Raw genomic sequence first — 21040 nt, 5'->3', positions numbered from 1 at the left:
TGTAGGAGTAGGAGATGTCGAACAAAATACGGGAAGTCGTTCAGACATTTAAACTTTTACTTTATTGACATTGTACTATAATTACACCAACATAGCATAAAACAGCTCTCTTATTAAATAAATGTTTTAGGCATTAAATCATACCATAACCAGTATGTGTAAAACTTTTGAATCTATCATGAAGACATTTTTAATATTACTACAGTACTGACTATTTGTGGGAATTTTGCAGGTTGGAAAACCTATTTGGCTGTCAATCCGTTTACTCCTAAACAAACAAAAGTCTAAATATACACACTACTCTAACACAACATCTGATCATTACAGAACACACTGCAATGTTCACTTCTACCCTAAACTCCCCTTCTGTCCTCTCTCCTCTCCCTTTTTCTTCCTTTCTGACCTTTATAAATTACCATTAGCCACCAGAGATGTGACTGAAAGCAAGACAGTGCTTGTATAGCATAGTCTTCCGTCTTGACAAAATCTGAAAAAGTGCCATTAACAGAACAAACAGAAAAACTCAACTCGCACCGAAAGGCTGAATTTGGTTTCTCCCTCCTTTGTCTGAATAGTTGGTTATTGCTGTTAAGGAGGGCGGAGGAGAGCAGCTTTGTCCAGCCACAGACTGAAGCACAGCTGGGAATTTCTGCACAGGCCTGAGCCAAGCCACCTGGCGGGGGCTGTTTACTGCAAAAGCATTTCCTGCTCATTCTCCGTCCTCAGCAGAAACGGAGGATATCCCCTCGGCCAGCTCGGCCGCCAGGCCAGGCGCTCCACGTTTACTGGGATATGTGTTTTTTTTTTCCTTACGGCGCTTCAGGGGCCTACGGGGGAAAAGCAGACTCCGCCGCAGGAGAGGACTGACTTTATCACCCAGCGCTGCTGGAGAATGGAAGCAGGAGGATGAAGCATTGAGTGTTTCTTTTAAAAAGATTTTCTCCCATTCAAAACAGGTCTCAAAAGAGGTCTTTCCCCTTTGGCATTCATTTGCTTCTCACAGAATGCTTAAAAGAACAAATCAAGAGGAACTGCTTTGCTATGTTGAAATCAACAGCTTGCCAGCGTATCATTGCAATTACTGGAGGCAATGCGAGTTCCCAGACTTTACAGTACAGTTTTTGAAGGTGGATCCTGAGCAGTCTGCTTTTCTCTCTCGTCCCTCAGCTGCCATGCTAACTCCATGTAGTTTTGAGGAATTCAGCGCTAGCACAGTTGTCTGCAAGGCATGGGGTAATTGTAGCACAACCCTAAAAATGGAATGGATCAGGGCAAGAGATAAGCTTAGATCTGAACTAGAAGAAAGAGAAAGGGCCTCTCTAACAGGAATTGGTAGAGATGTACGATTTCTGGTTCTGATGCAGCTGAAGGACCTTCTCCTAAGTATAGTATAGTGTCACACACTACTGTACATGCACTTACAGGAAAGGATTGTTGTGCACAAAGTTAATATAATTCTAAAGGGACATTTGCAAATGGAGACCTAATCCTCCATGTCCACTAGAAACTGTGGAAGTGAAGTTTTCGGTTTTGAGTCTGACAGAAGATAGAGGAATGTCTGCAGGTATTTGATTACCGGTATAACAATAATGCAAATGCATTATAAGTCTAATATTAATTATTAATTAATTATTTAATGATTACCTTGTTAAAATGTGTGCATTCAGTCATGTAATTTTTAATACATAACTTAAAATTGAAATTCTGTGGCATTTTTGTAAGGCAGTATGAGATGTACTGGACTTAGTTTCATTACTGAATATATAAATAAGACTTGGACTCACCATGCCAGTATAAGAAATTGGTTCAAAAATAGTAATCTAGCTGTCAGTGTGTACTTCTGTTACATGATCTGCAATGCAATAAAAAAATAAGTAGATAAAAAATGAGTATCTTAATCTTGTTAAACTCCTCTCTGGTTAATGATGCATTAATACTTCCTGCAGCTGTATCAAAGGATGTTATTTTAGCATTAGACTTATGATACTGCTACCATGGTGACACTGTCATAATAAAGCATTTTATTAATTCATCTCCTTATACTGTATATTGACTCTGCACGTACCGAAGCACTTCAAAGAACAAGCTGTGGTGTATTTTTTTTTTTTAGATATGACAGACATTTGGGATCTGTTGATTTTATCAGTGCCAATGCCATTGAGACGCATCATCACCGAGTTCAATATCCCGTCCAGGTTTTTTTTCCCCATGCCAAATTTTAATTACAAGGCGCTTCCACAGAGGAACCTTTCGAGCTTAACGGAGAATTAAGCAGGTTCTTCCACCGTTATCTCCGCAGGACGCCCAATGTACGGGATAGATAAACACGTCCCGCGCGTTGATTTCCTTCAATAATCCTGGATAATTGAGCAGAATAGAATGGATAACATCTGGAGGGTGGTGGTGGACCGTTTTACTAATCGAGAAGGATGCGATTGCGCAAAGGGGCGCTTTAGACTCTGGGCAAGGACTCGCGAACCGAATCTCTTCTGCCCCCTTTGCTGCGCTCTTTCTTAGTCTCTCCCCCTCTGTCTCCTAGGTTCGTGTCCCCAGTCTCTCCGGGTGGGGGCGTGCCTTACCGTCTCCACTCTTGACGAGACCGGGTGGTACTGTATGAGCAGCAGAGCAGAGCACAGCACCACAGCCCGGGGAGCGAACAAAAGGCGGTATTAAAAAAAAAAAAGGAGGAGGGGTAGAGAAAGGTTCCGATGCTGATAGCGGATAGAGGCTAGGATCTGTGTGCTGTCACACACCCACCCCGCAGACCGAGGGCTACTGTCACATCAGCAGGGCGAGTGGACCTCCCCACTCACGTTCACCTCGGCAGGCAGGAGCGAGTCGCATTTTCTCTGCTGCAGAAGGGAGGGGGTCGCCAAGAGAAGCACGCTGGCTCGGGATCTACGCTAGAAGGGCGGATAAACCACCAACCAGCAGCAATTAAAAAAAAAAAAGTCCAAAGAGGGATTTTGTGGACAGATTGGCTGTCAAGGAAAGAAAAGCAGAGAGGCGACGAACTATGGAGTAAGTACTGGGTTTAACATGTGTACGGCTGTACTCCTGCAGCTCCGGTATTGCCTCCACAGCGCAGCGAATTCCTTTAACTGATTTAAACTGCTCTGCGTGCATCCACCCATTTTCTGAGCAGGCGAAAAGATGCACTGTTTTTTTTTTCTGCCTCTTAAAAATCAGAGCCATGCGCGCCTTTCACACGTATGCCCTGCTCCATGTCGGACCGTGTAGTGCGTGCGTTTCTTTTCAGCTAAGGCGTTTTCCTTGATCGTTCCCGAGGACGCACGCCTGAAAACGTCGCGCTCTGTTAGGCGTGTTAATTGCACCAAATCGCGCGGCTTGAGAGCCCCGGCAAGGTGCAGCGACAGCCCGTGATAAATAACAGAACCCGTTTCATGCTTAAGACCCGTAGAGAAGGGCTGGGGACGGTTCGGACCGATGAATACCAGCAGGCAGCCTTTCGATCACAGCTGCGCATGTTTCCCCTCTGAAACGTGAAAGCTCTCGCTATTGCATTGAATTGGCCGCTGTGATCAATCTATTGGCGTTCCGATATAGAGGAGGCGCACGACTGAATCAAGGAGCCCCTGATAGAAGCATAATTAGATATTGATCTATAGATTATTTTTTTTAGCTTTGTGTTGTGAATCGTAACTAACACAGCCCAACACTAATACTGCAGTAATGGGAGTCATATGTTATTTTCGCGACGGTGTTTGCTTTGAGCGCCGTACAGTAGAACAGTAAGTGCATAACGATGTCTCCTAAATGTGAGTGTATGTGCAGGAGAGCAGGCTTTCATTTTCTCAGCGTGCTGTTGAGAGATTGGCTGCTCCAATATGGCTGTGAGGGCCTGTTTGTTGGGGTTGAGGGGGGAGGGAGGTGGGGTGAAATCAGTTTTTTTAATGGATTTTCTTTGATTTGTTTTCCAGCAACAAATGCTGATTCAGACCTAATGTTCTGCATACTCATCCTTTCTGTGGGCTGAGATGGTCCTGGGCTGTTTATTGTTGAGGGTGGTTGTTAAAAGTGATGTCTTCATACAACTGGTGCGTCCATTAGTTTGGATGCCCAGCCATTTGCTGTTTATCTTCTGCTCATGGTGGTGCCTCCATTATCAATTAGAGCCATCATTGTGCCCTGTGCCCATCCTATAAATCTCTGTGTGGGCCAGCATGTCAGTGTGTCTGGTTCTGTCAGCGAACATTCTCAGTCCATCAGTATCCTTGTCATCTAGATATCCATTGTCACCTGCCATCAGTGTAGTTTCAGCCATCAGTCTTGACCCACTGAAATCCCTGCTCTGTGATTGGCCACACCTCATGTCCAGCACTGAGCCTGCAGTTGTTAAAGCACAGGATGAGTGTGGTCTGTCACAGCAAGACAAGAGTCGGAAGTGATGGGGCTGGAGTCTTCAGCTGTGCCCGCCCTCGGGGCAGCTGTGGTAAAGACGGGGGCTTGCCTGCGCTGTGCGACCATGTGTAGTGATGACAGGGACAAAAGAGTCTGGCAGAAGCTCTGGAGAGATGCTGGTGGCGAATAGGTTGGACTTGCCCCCCTTTTGATAAGAAAAAATCTGCCCATGTGTGGGTGCAGGTTTTCACGGGTGGGTTGGAGAGGACCTGTTCTGATCTCACGCCTGCTATTTCTGAAGGGCCAGGGTGACCACTGAGACCCCTGGACTGGAGACTAGGTGGGGGAGCAGCTGAGCTTTGTGCCTGCTCACACACACTCCCCTGACAAGAGCTCCCCCCATCCCCTGCCTGCGCTCGCATTCCTGTAATCAAGACTCTTTGCTGGAGCCCCTCTGGGCTCCCTGGATACCTGAACGTCTGCAGTTGTTCTCTCCAGATGCCCTGTGCTGAGGGGAGCCTTTCCTCTTTAACTCAGACAAACGCTGAATACTACTCTGCCTGCTTTCTACAATCCCATAGTGACGTCTTCGGTAATGGCCAGTTCTCTCTTGCAGGGTGGCTTTGCTAAGCTGTGAGTCTGACAGAGGCCCAAACGCTCCTTAGAAAAGACCTTAAAAATAACAGGACCCAGAAACACAGAGCTGTAAATTATACTCAAACGCAAATGCCAATGGCTGTACCTGCAGTATTTGAGTCTCAAAAATGAATGTAACAAGAGTAAATGTGTGTAATTACAGTCCATGTACCTACTGTATACTGCAGATACTTATTCAGAGGTTGCATTACAGTCTATTAATCTTTATTTATAGAATGCTTTTCACACATAAAACCTTTGCTTTTATGTAGAACCATTCAAAGTACTTTACTGTACATAGAAATTACAATAAGTGAGCATAAGTGTGTTCTCCCCATGTCCGTGTTTGTGGTTTCGTCCAGGTGCGTTGGTTCACTCCCACAGTCCAGAGACATCCAGGACGTGCCCGTTTTTTGCAGGAACAGGCTCTGGCTTCCTCGCAGGCCAGTATTGGAGTAAGCAGGTAGAAAATGCATGGAAAAGTGTATAAGTTACGCAACGTATATTAATGAAGAAAACCTCATGGTAAAAAGCGTGTAATTAAGAAACACAAGCACACCCATGCAGTGATGATCTCGGGCTACTGGTTTCGGTCATTTTACATGAGTGAATAACTGAGCCGTACTGGACTCAAGCCCAGAGATTTCAGCATGGTAACATGTCGGAGTGGAGCTTGGTGACGAAGGCAGCCGTGGGTGTGATTGTGGAGTCGCGCTATTAGGCTTGTTTTCGCCATAACAGACCAACGGCACTCCAGCAAGACGAGAGGACTAGAAACAAGATGGACTAGAGTGCAAGCTTATAAGAACCACCATATAACCTTGATCACCTGTCTTGCTCCCTCTCCATTACATACAGTACAGTATACAGTATATCACATCACCAGCCTGAAAGTCAGCACGATCGTCCTGCGTGATGCCAGTCGCTTGGCTTGCCCTCCTAGTGGGCAAGCAGTTTACACGAGGCCACGCCCAGCTGACACAACTGTGCCACTTTTGCTCAGTCTGTTTTTGTAAATGGGTGATAACGGAGCTCCAGCCTTGTGTAAACTCAATTTGGTGAAGTTACTGGAAGGGTATGGGGACTGTAAAACCTAACCTTTCCTGAATCTGACATGTCAGACAAGAAGCTAACGCTGGCACTGTGTGATCGCATTGTCGTTCTTTGATCAATAATGCACTGCAAAATACCTAAGGAGTTTTATTTAACATCAGAGTGAGAATAGCTGCCTTTTATTTAATATTAGTAATCAATGACAAGATGTGGCTAGATTGAGCATATGTCCTTGAAAACCATTTCCCATCTCAGTTATCATAGTGATTCCTTATTTTCGTTAAGTATCTCCAAAGCAGTTCTCAAGTAAATGGTGCAGTGGGTTATTAAAATCAGGGATCCCAGACTTTGTTAACAAAGGTGGCGCCAACAGGTGAGTCTTAATTAACGCGCTTGGTGGGATCAGAGGGAAGCTTGTTAAAAGAGAGCTTCTTAATGAGCCTGGCACACTGCCTTGGTGCCAGGGCAGAGTGTCTGTTCTTCCTGTAGTCCCAGGGTACCTGTGGTTCCTAACACCTGCATTTGGTCTAGTGCCACACCACCAAGCAACAGGCCCTGCCACCTGAGATGTTTAAATACATTGGTTACTTTGTGCTGTAAAAAGGTCAAATGTATCCATAAAAGCTATATGCAACTGCTAAACAAATGCACATGACTTTGGGAATAAACTTAACACAACTGGCTTTTTCTACCTTCTAATATCAATTAGATACTTTTTCTTGAGTATTTAGGTTTTCACAGGTATAACTGGTCTGAGAGATGTCTTATTGAGCACATTTATATTTTTGTATACAAATATAGATAATATAGTTACTGCATCTCTATTACAGTAAACCTAACACGAGTGCAATCAAAAAGCATTTTTGTCTTTGTTGAGAATGAAATAGATGCTGCACTTCTTTACTTGGAGCTGTTTATGCTTAGTATAATTGTTCCATTTAAGATAATGCAGGCTTGTTCAAAAACAGTAAAATCACATGGGATAAAAAGGGATAACAAGCCTAATAGCCTATTCATGTTCTGGGTGGCTCTCATGGAGTTTTCAAATAAGGGCTTATGTACGGAGACCACCATCATGTCTCACTACTTGAATGGCCACATTTAATTGTAAAATTAAGTAGAATGTTAAAATACTCAATGGCTTTTTTAAACTAATTTACTAAATTAAAAAATACACAATATATTCAAATGTACACTTAAAGGCTGACTAAAATCTTTTTGGCCTTTTAATAGGGTTTTGTATGCACAGTACCAAGCAGCCCCCTTCCTCAATACTCTCTGCCCTGCCTATGGTGGTGTTCAAAGTGCTCAGATGGAAGCTTATTGATTTCTCCTGATCTCGTGTTATTTTTTTTTTAGTACCGCCACAGCTAAAGTTCCCTGAGCAGTTTTCATGGGGTGGTCTCCATAGAAACCAGCATTCTTCGAGTTGGCCCAACAGGTTTTTGTTCCTTTCAAAACGGCTATAAAAAAACACAGCAATCTCTACAGTCACTCCGCTCGCAGCAGTAGATAATACGTAAGAGGGCTGTGTGTGGCAAATTCACTGCATGGATGAGATCTCCTGCAGTTCTGAGACTCTGGTATGAATCTTTCACTCCCAGAAGACTTTCTCCAGTGTATGGGATGGAACACGCATCATCCATCACTGAGAGCAGCATCTAGCACTACTACACTTGTCTGATCATTAATTATTTTATCAATTGAATTAAGAGGAAATTTTGCAAAATTCCATTATGGAGCTTAGTCAGGTCTTTGGCTTTAACAACCCAACTCTTACAAGCAGTCTCATGAGATCTTTAGTGACCTAGTATTCAGGACATTGTTTAAAATCACATCTGCAGGACGGTACCTCTTGAGGCACAATGTCTTACCAAGGCACTGGATTAGAAATTCTGATCCAGAGGAAAGAGCATCACCTACTGGACCACAAACATCATTTGCTGCTGCAACCGGGTTTTTCCTGAAGGTCTTCTATCCCAGTACTGACTAAGCCCAGTCTTGCTCACTTTCCAAGATCTGATGAGATTGGGGTATGAGGTGGTAACTCTAAATTCCAGAAATGCATGGTAAAGATTGTCGATACTTTTACGAATTTTGAAATGGTCTGTGCTTACTTGCTCTCGAGGAGATTCTGTAGATACCCAGGTCTTGGCAGGGTCAGGAGTCTTGCAAGAGTGTGCTACACATTGTTCTCCAAGCCGTTTCATTTACTGCTCTGAGGGGAGAGACGATGCAGCAGCCTGGGCTGTGCATCAACATGCAAAAAGGTGTGTTGGAAAGATGGCAGATGCAGTGTAATAGTTCCAAAACTGCAAACTCAGGAAGATGATTTTCGGGAGTCTTTCTTACCATATCTTTTCCAGATGATAAACATGCTCTTTTGCATTGTTGAGGCCCTGGGATTAATTCCTGGGGTGCCATCTGTGTGGCATTTGTATGTTCTCTCCATGTTCGTGTGGGTTTCCTCCGTGTGCTCTTGTCTCCTCCCACATTCCAAAGATGGACCAGGAGGTTAAAGGGCTTCTGGGAAAATTGGCCCTGGTGTGAGTGTGTGTGTATGTGTGTCCTGCAATGGACTGACCACCCACCCAGGGTGTATCCTGGCTTTTGCCTGTTGCTTGCTGGGATAGGCTCTGGCTCCCTTATGACCCTGTATTGAATTAAATTGATGGGAAATGGATGGACTGTGCAATTTTAAAGGTACCAAAAACAAAAATAGCTGTGGAATAAATATATATTCTTTTGTATGGACAGTTTTTTGGACATTGGACATTTCCTATTTGTGAAAAGGAAAAGAAGGAATGCTGGAGTGAAAAGTGTTGATCCTTATCCTACAAGTGTTTGGGGTTTTTCAGTTTTTTCTTGTAGAGTCCACAATGTCTTAATGGCCAGTGCAGAAGAGGAATGGCAGAGAAATAAGACATACTTCCCTGACTGTGCCAAGAAGAAACTGCCTGTGTTTTCTGTCCAGGGATCTGACTCCACTCCCTAAAAAAAAAAAACGTGACTGAAAAAGACATTCTTTGAATCAATAAGACGTAAATTCTGACTCCTGGGAGGACTGTGCTTTGTGTCTTGTTTCTGTCTCCAGAGGAAAAGTGTGAAGTCCTTGACCTTTCGTGTAAGAGTTCATCCATCTTAATATGTGTGCCAGCAATGTGGAAAAGCCTTTGATCTCCATAGATGTCCGGAATGAATCCTGGGGGATTCCACTACTGCAGTGCCCCTCACACACATTGTTAGTATAATGGAAGAGACCTCTTTCTAGTTGGCAAACGGTTAACAGCCTTCTGAAACCTTAAAGCAATTGGTGTGGTACAATTAAAAGGAATCAATCCTTTAGCTTTGTAATCCTATAATAATTAGATGACTAAAGGACGAAATATTTTTGGTTTCATTCAACCCATTGAAAAAACATTTCTGAGAATGGGCGAGGGTGTAAAACCTCCTAATGATTTTATCTGGAAATCAATTTGATTTGTGGGGACAATTATCCACATGATGAGAATTCAAGTACTCTGGTTTTGTTTTTTGGAGACAATATTATATGGCAGTCTCCTGTGAGGAGACTGCTTGGATTAAAACTGTTTGGGCAACAAGGAGCTCGTTTTGGTTGAGGTTAAGATCAAGGATGGGGAGAATTTAGCATGCAGGCCCATGACCCAGCAGTCAATCCTCTACCAGGCAGGCCCCCTACCTCCTACTGCTTTTCAGTGTGAAGTTTCCTTTTTTATTGTTTTTCTAATCATCTGAGTAGTGGCGACTTCCCAGTGCTGATGCCCTGAGTCCCCAGTTAAAGAGGTACTCTCTCTACACTGGTATTGTCATCGCTTCATTTCATAGATTGTTTTTGCGTGAAAGCTCTTTTGTAGCCTTCCAATTTTGCTAAAAGCGACGCTTGGCAAGAATGACAACTCAACGCACTTTTTCTAATCAGTTGTTTAAAAGAAAAGCTGTTCATTTCCAACACTAATTTGAAATATTTTCTAAGCCCCCCTGGAAAGTAATTTATTTATTAGGTGTCAAAGGCAGTTTGATTGTTGTCTGATGGCTTCAATGTGCCTGAATAACGTTCTGTGGAGACTTTTAAGGATGTAACTGATTGATGTGCACCCAATCATTCTGAACACAGCTTAGGACAAAGTTGCCCGATTACGTGATTAACGTTTTGCATGCGGGGTTATTACAAATGCCATTATTGTTTCCACAGAGATGATGAAGCCTTGTTTTCTTCAGTGTTCTGCGGTTCTCCATTATTCAGCCACTTGTGCTCTTGTAAGCAAGGGCACCAAGCTGATGAATGTGAATGAGTGGGATTTTGCACATGCAGTCCATTTGGGCTGGAAATATGAATACCTGCCTGTGATGGAGTAATATATACTGGTCCCAGCAGATACAAGCTGGCTGAAGGCCATGCAGCATAAAATAAAGATCCATTGCTGTTTTTTAAAAAGCAATAATACATAATACGTTGATCTGTAAAGGTAATAAAATATCCTATTCTTGCTGGTTGTTTTTCTAGACTTCTAGACTACTGGTTAAACAGGACTCCGTTTTTCTATATCAGTCTCTTAAAATACCACTATTCTATTATATTAAAATATACTGTAGCTCCAACTCTCCCTGTAACAGATGTGCGACGTATTGGTCTATAATTTTCCGGTAACGTTTTATCACCCTTTTAATAAATTGGTGTTTCATTTGCAATTCTCCCAATACTTTAGGAACAGCTTTCATTCTAAGCGAGAGCTGTAGTTTGTAATATCCTAGCCAGGGGTATAAATATTAATAACATCCCTCATTTACTCGACGGTGACTGCGGAAATACCATCATGCCCTGGTGATTTATTGGTTTCGGTCGCTCCAGCCTGTGCAGTGTCAGGTATACTGAAATTACCCAGTACTACCGGAGCCTGTTCTGCAAATTGAAGATGTTATTGACCTCTTCTGCTGTAAACATCTGTGTAAAATATTAATTTTGCATACTTGCTACATCTTTACCGTCTTCTATTATTAATACCCCTTTACTTCCACGGTTAGAGTTATTTGGCTGTTGTTGTCCAGGGCACAAAGCGTTTGCATTATGTTTTGCCTCTCATGTTCTATGTTCAGTGGGGATTTTTGTGAGTGAGGATATAGCACTCAGAACTGGCAACGGCACTCGATTTTGAGTGGCTTTCGTCTCCGTCTGAACCTGAACTGCGGGAGACAGTGTCTGCACATGCCGGGGTTTTTTTTCGCCGCTTTCCTTCTGGGAAGACATCATTATCCTTGTTTCCCTCTCGAGCAATAATAAAAAAAAAGATTTCTAGGCATCTAAATGGCTCGTGGTGCTAGACAACCATAATTTCCCCCAGAACGCTCCTAGAAATTAATCGACCCTCCCCTTACGTATTTTTGAAAAGCTTCATCTTTTTTGTACGCTTTTTTCACGCAGGTGATTTGCCAGATTTAGGAGTCTGAGCTCAAGACGAGTGGTGTTGTGTATCTCAGTCATGTTCTAATGAGACATACAGCTTTGAAAATCAGGCAGCCTGCCTAACGGGAGAAAACATAATAAGAGCTTTTGAGCGCACAATCTTGAGGATGATGAAGCGCCAGTTATGGAATGCTACAGAGAAATAGTTATTTTCCCTGCAGATTTCAATTTTGGTGATTTATTCTTTATTAATAATGTAAGAGAACGCCAGCTACGTTATACGAGGGAGGCTCTCTCCACACTGCTGTGTACTCGTCAACCCAGAGCGGAGATTAATCCGAGACAGAAAGAAATTGCTATTCCTTTTCATATTTCAAAATATTCTGTGACTGTTCCTGTGCAATATGTTATGATGACCAATCTTGCATACTGCATGCTGCAAAAAATAGAAAAAGTGTGTCTGGATTCCTAAACCAATTCCAAATAAAAAAGTAAACCAATGCTAGATTATTGCAGACAAGCCATGTAGAAGGACACAGAGACAGTGCCGTCCACATCTCACTTCCACTATCGTGGGATCAGTCAGATGCTGGATTATTAGATTGTGCTCATTTTAGTAAATATCGAGAAAATCACAACATTTTTACTGTATTAATTAGATTGTCTGCAAGGCTCGGGGAAAATAGAAATTTTTTTTTGACAATGTGTAAAATGCTATTGCATGTCTTTTTTTTCGAGTCCAATTGGTTATCACAACACCTATTTACACAGTACTGTAGGTGTTTATTTTTTTAATTAAATTGATGATCATTCCACTGACAGTTTGACACTGGCTGAGATTTTAAAAACAGTCTCATGCAGTTTTAGATCTTTGCATGGTGTGCCTTCCAATTTTTATACCATCAGTCACTGTGAAAGTGGGCATCAGGCTGGATATAGATAGTCACTGGGGGCTGGAAGGTTAATGCAGTTGTTCCCTGGGCCCGAACTCGTCACTTAAAGCATTTCCGCAAGGTCTTATTGGCCTCTGATTGTTTATACAATCGGCCATTATCAGGACACGCCTCATTAGGCTAATTGTGTTGCACTAATGCAGAGGGTATTGTCCTGTACTATGATGGACAGCGGGCCCTTTCCCTCTCCTGGGGAGAATGGCTGGAATGTTTTTTGTGGAAACAGAGCTGTTAAAGAAGGGGATTTGAGCACTCTGTTAGCTCTTATCTGGGACTTTCTAATTGTAACATGGACAAGGTAACCCCAGATCAGGTCTGATAAGGCCTTGTAAAGCAAACAATAGGACTACACTCCTTCTGAGGACTGGTGTAGCTGTGTGCTTTATCTGATTTCTCCTGCAGCCTCGCTCTCTGATATACCTGTATTATCTGTACAAATATTATGTGAAGCTGTTTGTCTGTGGACTCTCGATGGTTGGCTCCCATCTCCCCATGTAGCCACATGAAGGCTGAGATTTTCACAATCTTTCCCCTCAATCGTGCTATGTTTCCTGCCTGAAACCCCTGCTAGGCTATGTCTAATTTATTTCTATCTGTGTACACTTCCAAGATGTCTTTTTTCTTTGTAACAAACCCCTTTTTGTAGGTGTCGCTTCTGGGGAGGTTTGAGGTCTTTCCCATTAAGTTCAGTACAAAAGAAACTACTTTCTTCCAGCTGACAAATAGGCTAGATCAGAGAAAGGAAACATTCAGCCCGTTCAGTGTCTTCATGACCGATGCCGTAGTTATTACTGGCAAGGTGATCTACACAGGAACATAAATTCTAGTATTAACAACATTAAAACGGATCGATCAGTGACTTCCGAGGAATTACGGGTATCTCTAAGGGTACTGTTGCGATTTTATCACATGCCCGAATGAAAGAGATCTGATTCTCAAAATAGCTTTAAATGCATTTTAAGTTTTGTGTTTTTTTTTTGCTTCACTTCCTGTACATCTCTTTTGGCTCCTCATTAGGCAGTGTAGGCCTCGGGTGTGCTAGGGGTGAAAAGAATTTGAGGGGTATATTTTAACACCTTGTGATATTTTAGCAATGACTAACATAACCAATAACATAATCCTTTCGTGTCCAAATGCCTTCTAGAAATCAACTGTACCTCGGAACTGCATACATATACTACACTGTCTTAGTTCACAGACAGACATGAACCACTGCGGCAGAGCAGAAAGAGGCACCAGTTAGGAATTAACCTTGTCAATTTCCTAATTATAATAAACGATCCAGAAGGCTGTCTCCCACAGCGATATACAGAAACCCCTTTAGTGTTCTGTGCGCTTTGTCCCGTGGCACAGCTCTGTTGAACATGTAGCGTGAAAGACTCCTTCATGATTCTGGAGTGTGTTCTCCGCTGACCCAGACTCTTGTTCCTGGAACTCATTACCCCAGGACGTTCTGTTACGGTACTGGAAAACATGTGATGTACTGGTTAGAGAAACAAAGAAACCGCAATAAGAACAATTTGTCAGAAAGTTAGGGAAAGTGTTTCAGGGCCTCGAAAAGGACTTCAGATATTTTCCAGGTATTCCGCTGGTTACTATTATATATCCAGTTTGTGAGCCGCAGTTAACAGTACATATGCCAGAGGATGACTTCTAGCTTTTGGTCAAATTCCTTCAATTTTGAGTGTATCATGAAACCAGTTCTTATAGTTATTTCCATAGCACTAAAACTCAATGAGATGTTAAATTCCAGACCTTGAGGACAGCACAGCCTTCTGGTTTTCATTTCAGCTTAAAGTCTCAACTATTTAACTAATCTAATTATTTTCTCAAGTGTAGACATTTGATAGGTTTTTTTTTCATTTCATCAATTTAAAATATGCACTGAGGTTCTAGGTACTTTCTTTTGTAAAGGATTCAAAATCGAGTGTTAAAAGTTTGCAGTTCTTGTTATTGTTACGTACATTGTTAGTGTTGCAGAGACTGTTGTCAGTCACTGTGGATCTTGGCTCATGAAGGCTGTACACTGCTTTATTTAGAGGTTATTCGTGAGGTATGGAGTGGGATTTCCACATTGCAGCTGCACTCTTTGGTGAGCCTTAGTATCTATTTTCTGGCTGAACTTTGCTCTAAATTGGAAACGCCTATGGTTATGTTGGACCAAACCTGTGCCCATGACCTCACGTCATGACCCAGCAAGGAGAAATTGTACCAAATTCACACAGTAGGACGCACAGAGTAGCTGACGCTATAAAATTAAATGCATACCTTATTGCTTCATAATGTTTTCATTGCTACAGACTAAATCTACAGACATTTAATTGTCATAAGAAACAAAATGGCAGGAAAGATAATTACAATAAGCAAAGACCTATGAGCACTTAAATTCTACAACATGGATACACATAGCTTATAGGTACCTATTTTATTAAACCCTTTTGGGCTATATTTAACCTTTTCCCTCTGGTAGATGACCTAAAGTGGCAGCATAACCAAGAGCGATCCAGTCAGATTGTTTCCTTATAAATGGTTCATTAACAGGGCTGCAGTTACATCAATCCTGGCCTCTCTTCAAAGGGACCCATCCAACTGGAACACTTGGGCAATGTTGCTTTGAGTCGGAAGAAGTTGCACTGGGGCCATGGGTGCAATTGCAGACTTGGGGTGCTGTCTAAGAGGAGTTTGTATGTTTCCCTTGGATGCTCAGGTTTCCTCCCACAGTCCAAAGACGTACTGGTAGGGTAACTGGCTCATGAATAGGAGGTTAACTGGCTGCTGGAAACATTGGCCCTGATGTGAGTGTGCTCATGAGTACTGTATGTGGGCGTGTTTGTGTGTCTGCTCTGGGGTGGACTGGTGTCCCATCCAGGGTGTATCCCCCCCCTGGCACCTGTTGCTTGCCTGGATAGGCTCTAGCTCCATTGCGACCCTGGTTTGGACGGAGGAATTAGAAAATGGATGGATGTATTACTGTGTAGCAGATCTGATAGTAGCGCACAAGGTTTACATTTTAGTTTAGCCCAGGAAGTGAAGCCTTTGGAATACAAGGGCAGGGTCATCTGGGACATCTGCTCAGTTGTGACAAAATACTGTTTAAACCACATCTGGGTAAAGATGAGGAAGACCAAAACACAATACAGCAGAACGACTGCTTCCTGCTGTTTCTAGAATAATGGATCCCTTGAGGAGTTAGTAGGGGGATTGTACTGTGAAGGGAAAAGGTTTTAAAGGGAAGTACATTCTTCAGAGGACAGTGGCGGTGGAGATCTCTGTGGAGCTTTGTCATGGAAACTTGGGATCCATGACCACAGAGGACATAGATACTGAATTCAGGAAAAACATGTAAAATTATAAAGGACCCGACACTATGGAAATTGGTTTTCACAATATATTTCTACACACTACAGGTAAATAATAAACACTATTCAAAAATTAAACAAGGAAACAAATTAGTTACAGGCATTTACTGTATAACTAGCAGACACAGGGGTCTCCTGCACAGGACAGAGAACCACTGTTTTAGATAGTTGAAATAAACTGAAATGCGGTTGACATGGTGGTGCAGTGGTTATCTTTGGTGCCTCACAGTGCTGGAGCCCTGGGTTTAATTCCAAATATGGGGTGTGATGTGCATGGTGTTTGTATGTTCTCCCTGCATTAGCGTGGGATGCCTCCCACAATCCAAAGACATACTGTTAAAGGGCTTTTTGGAAAACCGGCCCTGGTGTGTGACCTGTGATGGACTGGTGTCCCATCCAGTGTGTACCCCACCTGTTGCAGTGTGTACCCCACCTGTTGCTTGCTAGGATAGGCTCCAGCTCCCCCTCATTTCTGAATTGGTAGGAGCAGTTGGAAAATGGAAATAGAATGGAAACTGAAAGCTCCAATGAGCATTTTAATAATTATATTTTAGTGAAAAAAAACACTGCACTGTTCATGCAAGAACTCTCCAGATATTTCTAAACCCCAATCATGGTATTAGACACTTTCATCAAATAGACACAGTACCTGGATAGTGCCACAGCTATGTGTCACTTAAATCAGACAATTATTTCAGTTTTTGCTCATCAAATACACACATCCACACAAATTATTTTGACAAACTGCTCCCACGCACAGCTGTAGCATTGCACTGCAGCTTAATGTGGCAGTCTTCAATTAGAACAGATCTGAAATGCAAGTATGTGTTTATAAGCAAAAAGGGAAATGTGGATAATTTTAGGGAAAATATATATTTTTTTCCTGGTTCTTGGGGGTTGTTCTGGAACACTTTCCCGACTGTCAGACACATGGATATAAAATGACATTGAGACTGCATTTTTTAAAAAGTCACAGTTTGAAGGCATTGTGAGTAGGATGCATTGTTTTAGTAAGCTGAAGGTTTTTAACATAAGCAACTCCACCGCAATCCTGGACAGTACAGAGAAATTAGCCTGGTCGGACTTTTCTGGCTGCTCCTCTGGTCACAGAGGGCTTTTCCAAGACAGGCTGTAGAAGACCAGGAAGAAATCTGAAAGCTGCTGTAGCTTAGATTTTAACCTCTCGTTCATCTCCCTCCATCTCCTTTTCTCCCCGTCAGCTGCTTCCTTCTGTCCCCATGCCAGGCATCCTGCGGCTGTTTGCCCACATGGAAGTAATGTGGCTTCAAGCTGGCAGGCAGCAGAGCAGAAAACGCGCGCGACTCGATCGACGCCACACTTCCTCCCTCGCGCAGCGACCTCTGAATGCCCACTCTCACCTCTGACCCCCAGCCCATGCCTGCAGTTCTCTGCTCGCCTTGAAGGCATTCCATTCACCTCTCACTCCTCCTGCTAGGGTGTGTTTCAAATACGACCCGTGTTTCTGAGGGCACAGGAGGGCTGGGAGTCAAGCGCGGTTATTGAATTTCATCTACGGTAATAAAGTTGAAGGAATCCAGTAAGGTAAAATTGCAAACTTATTCACGATTTGCCATAAAACTTTGCAATTCATGCAGAGTTCGTCACTTAAAACCAGTTTAAAAGTCCTAATCGTTTGATTTCTCATGTAATGACAGTGGTACACGTTTAATTTTAATGGAATTTCGTTTTCCAAATTACTACGGAGAGCCTGTTGGTAGGGTAAACCTCTTAAACAAGGTCACAGGCACATCTAAAGATCTTTTCTATGGAACAAAAATTTAAACCAGAAATCAAATTCAGCTCGTCTTAGAAAGAGACTGATCTGCTTGAATATTTAACATTTTTCTGCTACATTTTCTGTAGCAGAAAATGTAGTAATTTGCTAATTATTTAGACTGCCATACTTCATGTTGTGATAGTGGTTTTTGTAATAATGCATAAAGCATATTTAGACAATAGCTTTGTATTCGTATTCAGCTATGACAAACAGCAGTAAAATTGTAGTGCTTTTAAAACATTTTTTCTGGGTTTTGGGTGAAAAAACAGTCATTTATAGAGTATACAACCATTTATTTATATAGTATAGAATTGCTGACTTCCATTGAGCAACAAAAAAGTTCATTGGCTTAGAGTGTTTTTTAGACTTACGTCCATATGCACAGTATGTGCCATCCCAATATTTGACAGTCCACTGTGATGTTGCCCTTTAAAATGAAAGTCTTCTGTTCAGGTAAAATCTATCAGCTCCTGATACAGGAATGTAGCTACAGTACACTGCCAGGCATGTATAGAGGTCTTATTGCAGTTGTGCTAGATGACATGTGCAGCAGAATTTGGAACGGTTGTGTGTTGTTCATGCAGAGTTAATGCTGGAAATCTCAACAAAGGGCTAGTGTCTTGTGTTGGATTACTCTCCACTCACCAGCTGGGGAGACATGCGTTCAGATTACTCAGTTCTGCTTCTAAAATGAAGACTATAAAAATGTCATAAACAACAAAATACTCTTTCAGGAGAAGCTGCTTAAAAAAATGCTGAACCCTGGTATCTGTTGCTCTTCTCAGAAAATATGCATGTGACAAAAGCAGTGAGCTTGTGGCTGTTAGTGAATGCCCAGAGACTTCTGATTTTCACTTTTGTAGGTCCAAGAGCTTCCAACAATACAGACGCATACAGTCAGCTGTAAAATATGAATGGTAAAGCATTATCTCCCAGAATCCTGCCCGTTGGGTGTGATCTTACAAGGAAACAAATAGGATTTTGGTTGCATCGCTGTTCGATTGGTTTCAGTTACTGTTAAAATATATAATTTTTGCAGTTTGACTGAAAAGATCAGTTTAAAGTATTTAGCACTTGATGTCGGCATATGTATGTGACAAGCTGCAGGAAAATCCTGGAATAAATCCAACTGCTTTGTCATTCTCTGCTCAGGGACAGACATAAGCTATTTGCTTGTTTTATTTTACAGGCTGATTAGAACCTGTTAAAGAAAGGGAACATTCTATTAGACTTTGAGAAATACTCCCCTTCAATTAGTCAATTCGGTTCATAAAGGTAATTTTCACAAAGGAACCTCCCTTTAGTAGCTACTTACCTCATCCATTTTCCTGCCATTCTACTGCCTCCTCCAAGCTCCCCAATTTGCACCCCTACTTTCGTCTCGGTTACAGTGTTACTACTAAACCATCCTCACTCCTTCAATACAGAAACCAGCCTTGCATTAAAATTACATATTCTTGCCTGAAGCACAGCTGACCTGTATTAAGATCTCGGCTGAAAAGGAATAATGATCAAAGAATCATTACTCTCAACAGCATACCATAAGGAGGAATTCGTCTTGTTTGAACTCCCTGCCAGTTTGCAGTGTTGATTTCACACACAAGCAGGCTTCGTTTGTAATGAGCCAATGGCAGAGCGTGTTTGTCTTAAACTGAGTATTTTTAGGCTCCCCTGATCATGCAGACATGTGGACAAGCCCTCAGTGTCAGTAGTTCAAGTGTGCGTTTTTTTCCTCTGGCTTATATTCCCAAACGAAGGCTGAAGTGCATAGAATCTTGTCATGTACAACCTTTGCTTGCATTCTTGTGGATTAAACTGGAAAATAGAGACATCAAGCTGGCCAAATTGCAAAGGAAAATCTCCCCTCTCCTTTCCTTCTTCCCTCTTGTCCCACCAACTGTTTTTTTTGGATCTATTGAAACTGGCGTTCTATTTTTACAGGTGGTCTCTATTATAAGGAGGGGTCCCCTTAGAGACAGAAAGCACATGTCTTAGAGAGCAAAGACATTCCAGCATTCCAATAGCCCTCTCTTCTCGTCTTTCACTGAAACAATGAGAGGAGCTGTTTTTATAACCTCCACTTGGGATCGGTAATCGGATGCCAGTAGCGCCAAGAGCAGGAGAGGCCCAATGACAAGCCACTGTCACGAGGTGACTGTCTTATGACCCTTTTGGAAATGCATTGAGGCAGCTATTGAGTCTTGTTGTAGTGAGGGCTGGTGCTAAAGAATTTTTTGTATTCTTCACAATTCAGAGCTCTTTACCCGGTGGTCTTGTGTCCTGATCTCATGACAACTGTTTCTTTCCAGACATCTACTTCAATCTATGTGTCCGTTTGAGCTCTACAATTTGAATAAGCTGGTCACTAAAACCAAGAAACACATGTCTTCCTCAATATGTCCATCAGAAGGCGTTTTTTATATTTGTTCAACAATAAATGGACACACATGGAAGTCAGTCTGATTTTCAAGGGCAAGGAGGAATGGACGTGAAACTTTATACGTTTTTTACAAAAGAGTTTAATAATAACACCTCCCTGTACCGAGGGCAAGACAGCCAACAATTTGTCTGAGTGGGGGAAAAACGCTCAGTCAAGGCATCTGCCTGGCAAATGTCTTCTTCCTGTCCCACTGGCATAAAGTGCTTAACATGAGACTGATGGCCAAGATGAGCCACTGGGCTCTAACACCAGTCTCCTGACTTGTTTTCCCATTACCCTGCTAAGTGTAAAATCCTTTTCCTTCACCGATAATGACTTATTCTGTGGTGGCAGTATGTGATAAAAAAGGCGCAATCTGTAACTTGGCCTTTTCTTTCACATCACCACATTTTATAGTCGACCCGATTTGTCTTTCTTCCCTTCTTAAGCTCGGCTTTGTAAATCCCAGATTTCGATTTCCGACCTCGTTGGGGTTTTTTTTTTGGCTGGGACTAATGTAAACCGACACACAGGCAGTAGAACGAGATGAAATCATTTCTTTGGCCCTTCTAAAGGTCAGGGCTTGACCTCGTTTTGTTCTCTAGAGTGTTGACGCCACACACTGAGAACCATCCCTCCCTGAGATCTCACTGGGGTCTTACAGAGGGAGTGGGAAACCTGCCTTTTATCGTCCTGGCATTTTTATGTAAACTGTTATTGCTTGTTGTAATAATTATTATGTATCAATTATTACTTTTTAGAACAAATATGAGTTGTAAATTCTAATCTACAGGACATAGAATGCATTCTACTGGCTGTGAGGGATACTAAGCAGTGAAGAATGGTGAAAACAGGAGGAATCCAATTTTATAATCTGGTGACACTCCCTTTTAAATGGCTCAGTTAGAAAAAAACGTTCAAATGAAATTTTATGTCCTGTTTTCTTTTCATCTGGGCTATGTGGAGAGATGTGTATGCTTTAATTGAAAAGATTGTTCCCATATATTAACATTAAATCTATTTCAGGGACAGGTATTA

The 21040-nt window shown here is 42.3% G+C and overlaps 1 protein-coding gene across 3 annotated transcripts in view; it reads left to right on the top strand.

Annotated features, from left to right (window-relative positions):
- Positions 1–2424: 2424 nt before the first annotated feature.
- palm1a (paralemmin 1a) overlaps positions 2425–21040 on the top strand; it is a 53209-nt gene continuing 34593 nt past the window's right edge. The window contains exon 1 of one of the 3 annotated variants that reach the window (XM_088621688.1): positions 2425–3021. In XM_088621688.1, the coding sequence (XP_088477814.1) occupies positions 3017–3021 (5 nt within the window). In that variant the 5' untranslated portion in view covers positions 2425–3016. The remainder of the gene's footprint in view (positions 3022–21040) is intronic. The other 2 variants (XM_088621690.1, XM_088621691.1) reach the window with 2 other exon arrangements.

Source organism: Lepisosteus platostomus, chromosome 27 (assembly GCF_059453375.1).
Source record: "Lepisosteus platostomus isolate fLepPlt1 chromosome 27, fLepPlt1.hap1, whole genome shotgun sequence".
Classification (NCBI taxonomy): Eukaryota; Metazoa; Chordata; class Actinopteri; order Semionotiformes; family Lepisosteidae; genus Lepisosteus; species Lepisosteus platostomus.
The sequence above is the reverse complement of the archived record's forward strand: the minus strand, read 5'-3'. Positions and strand labels throughout refer to the sequence as shown.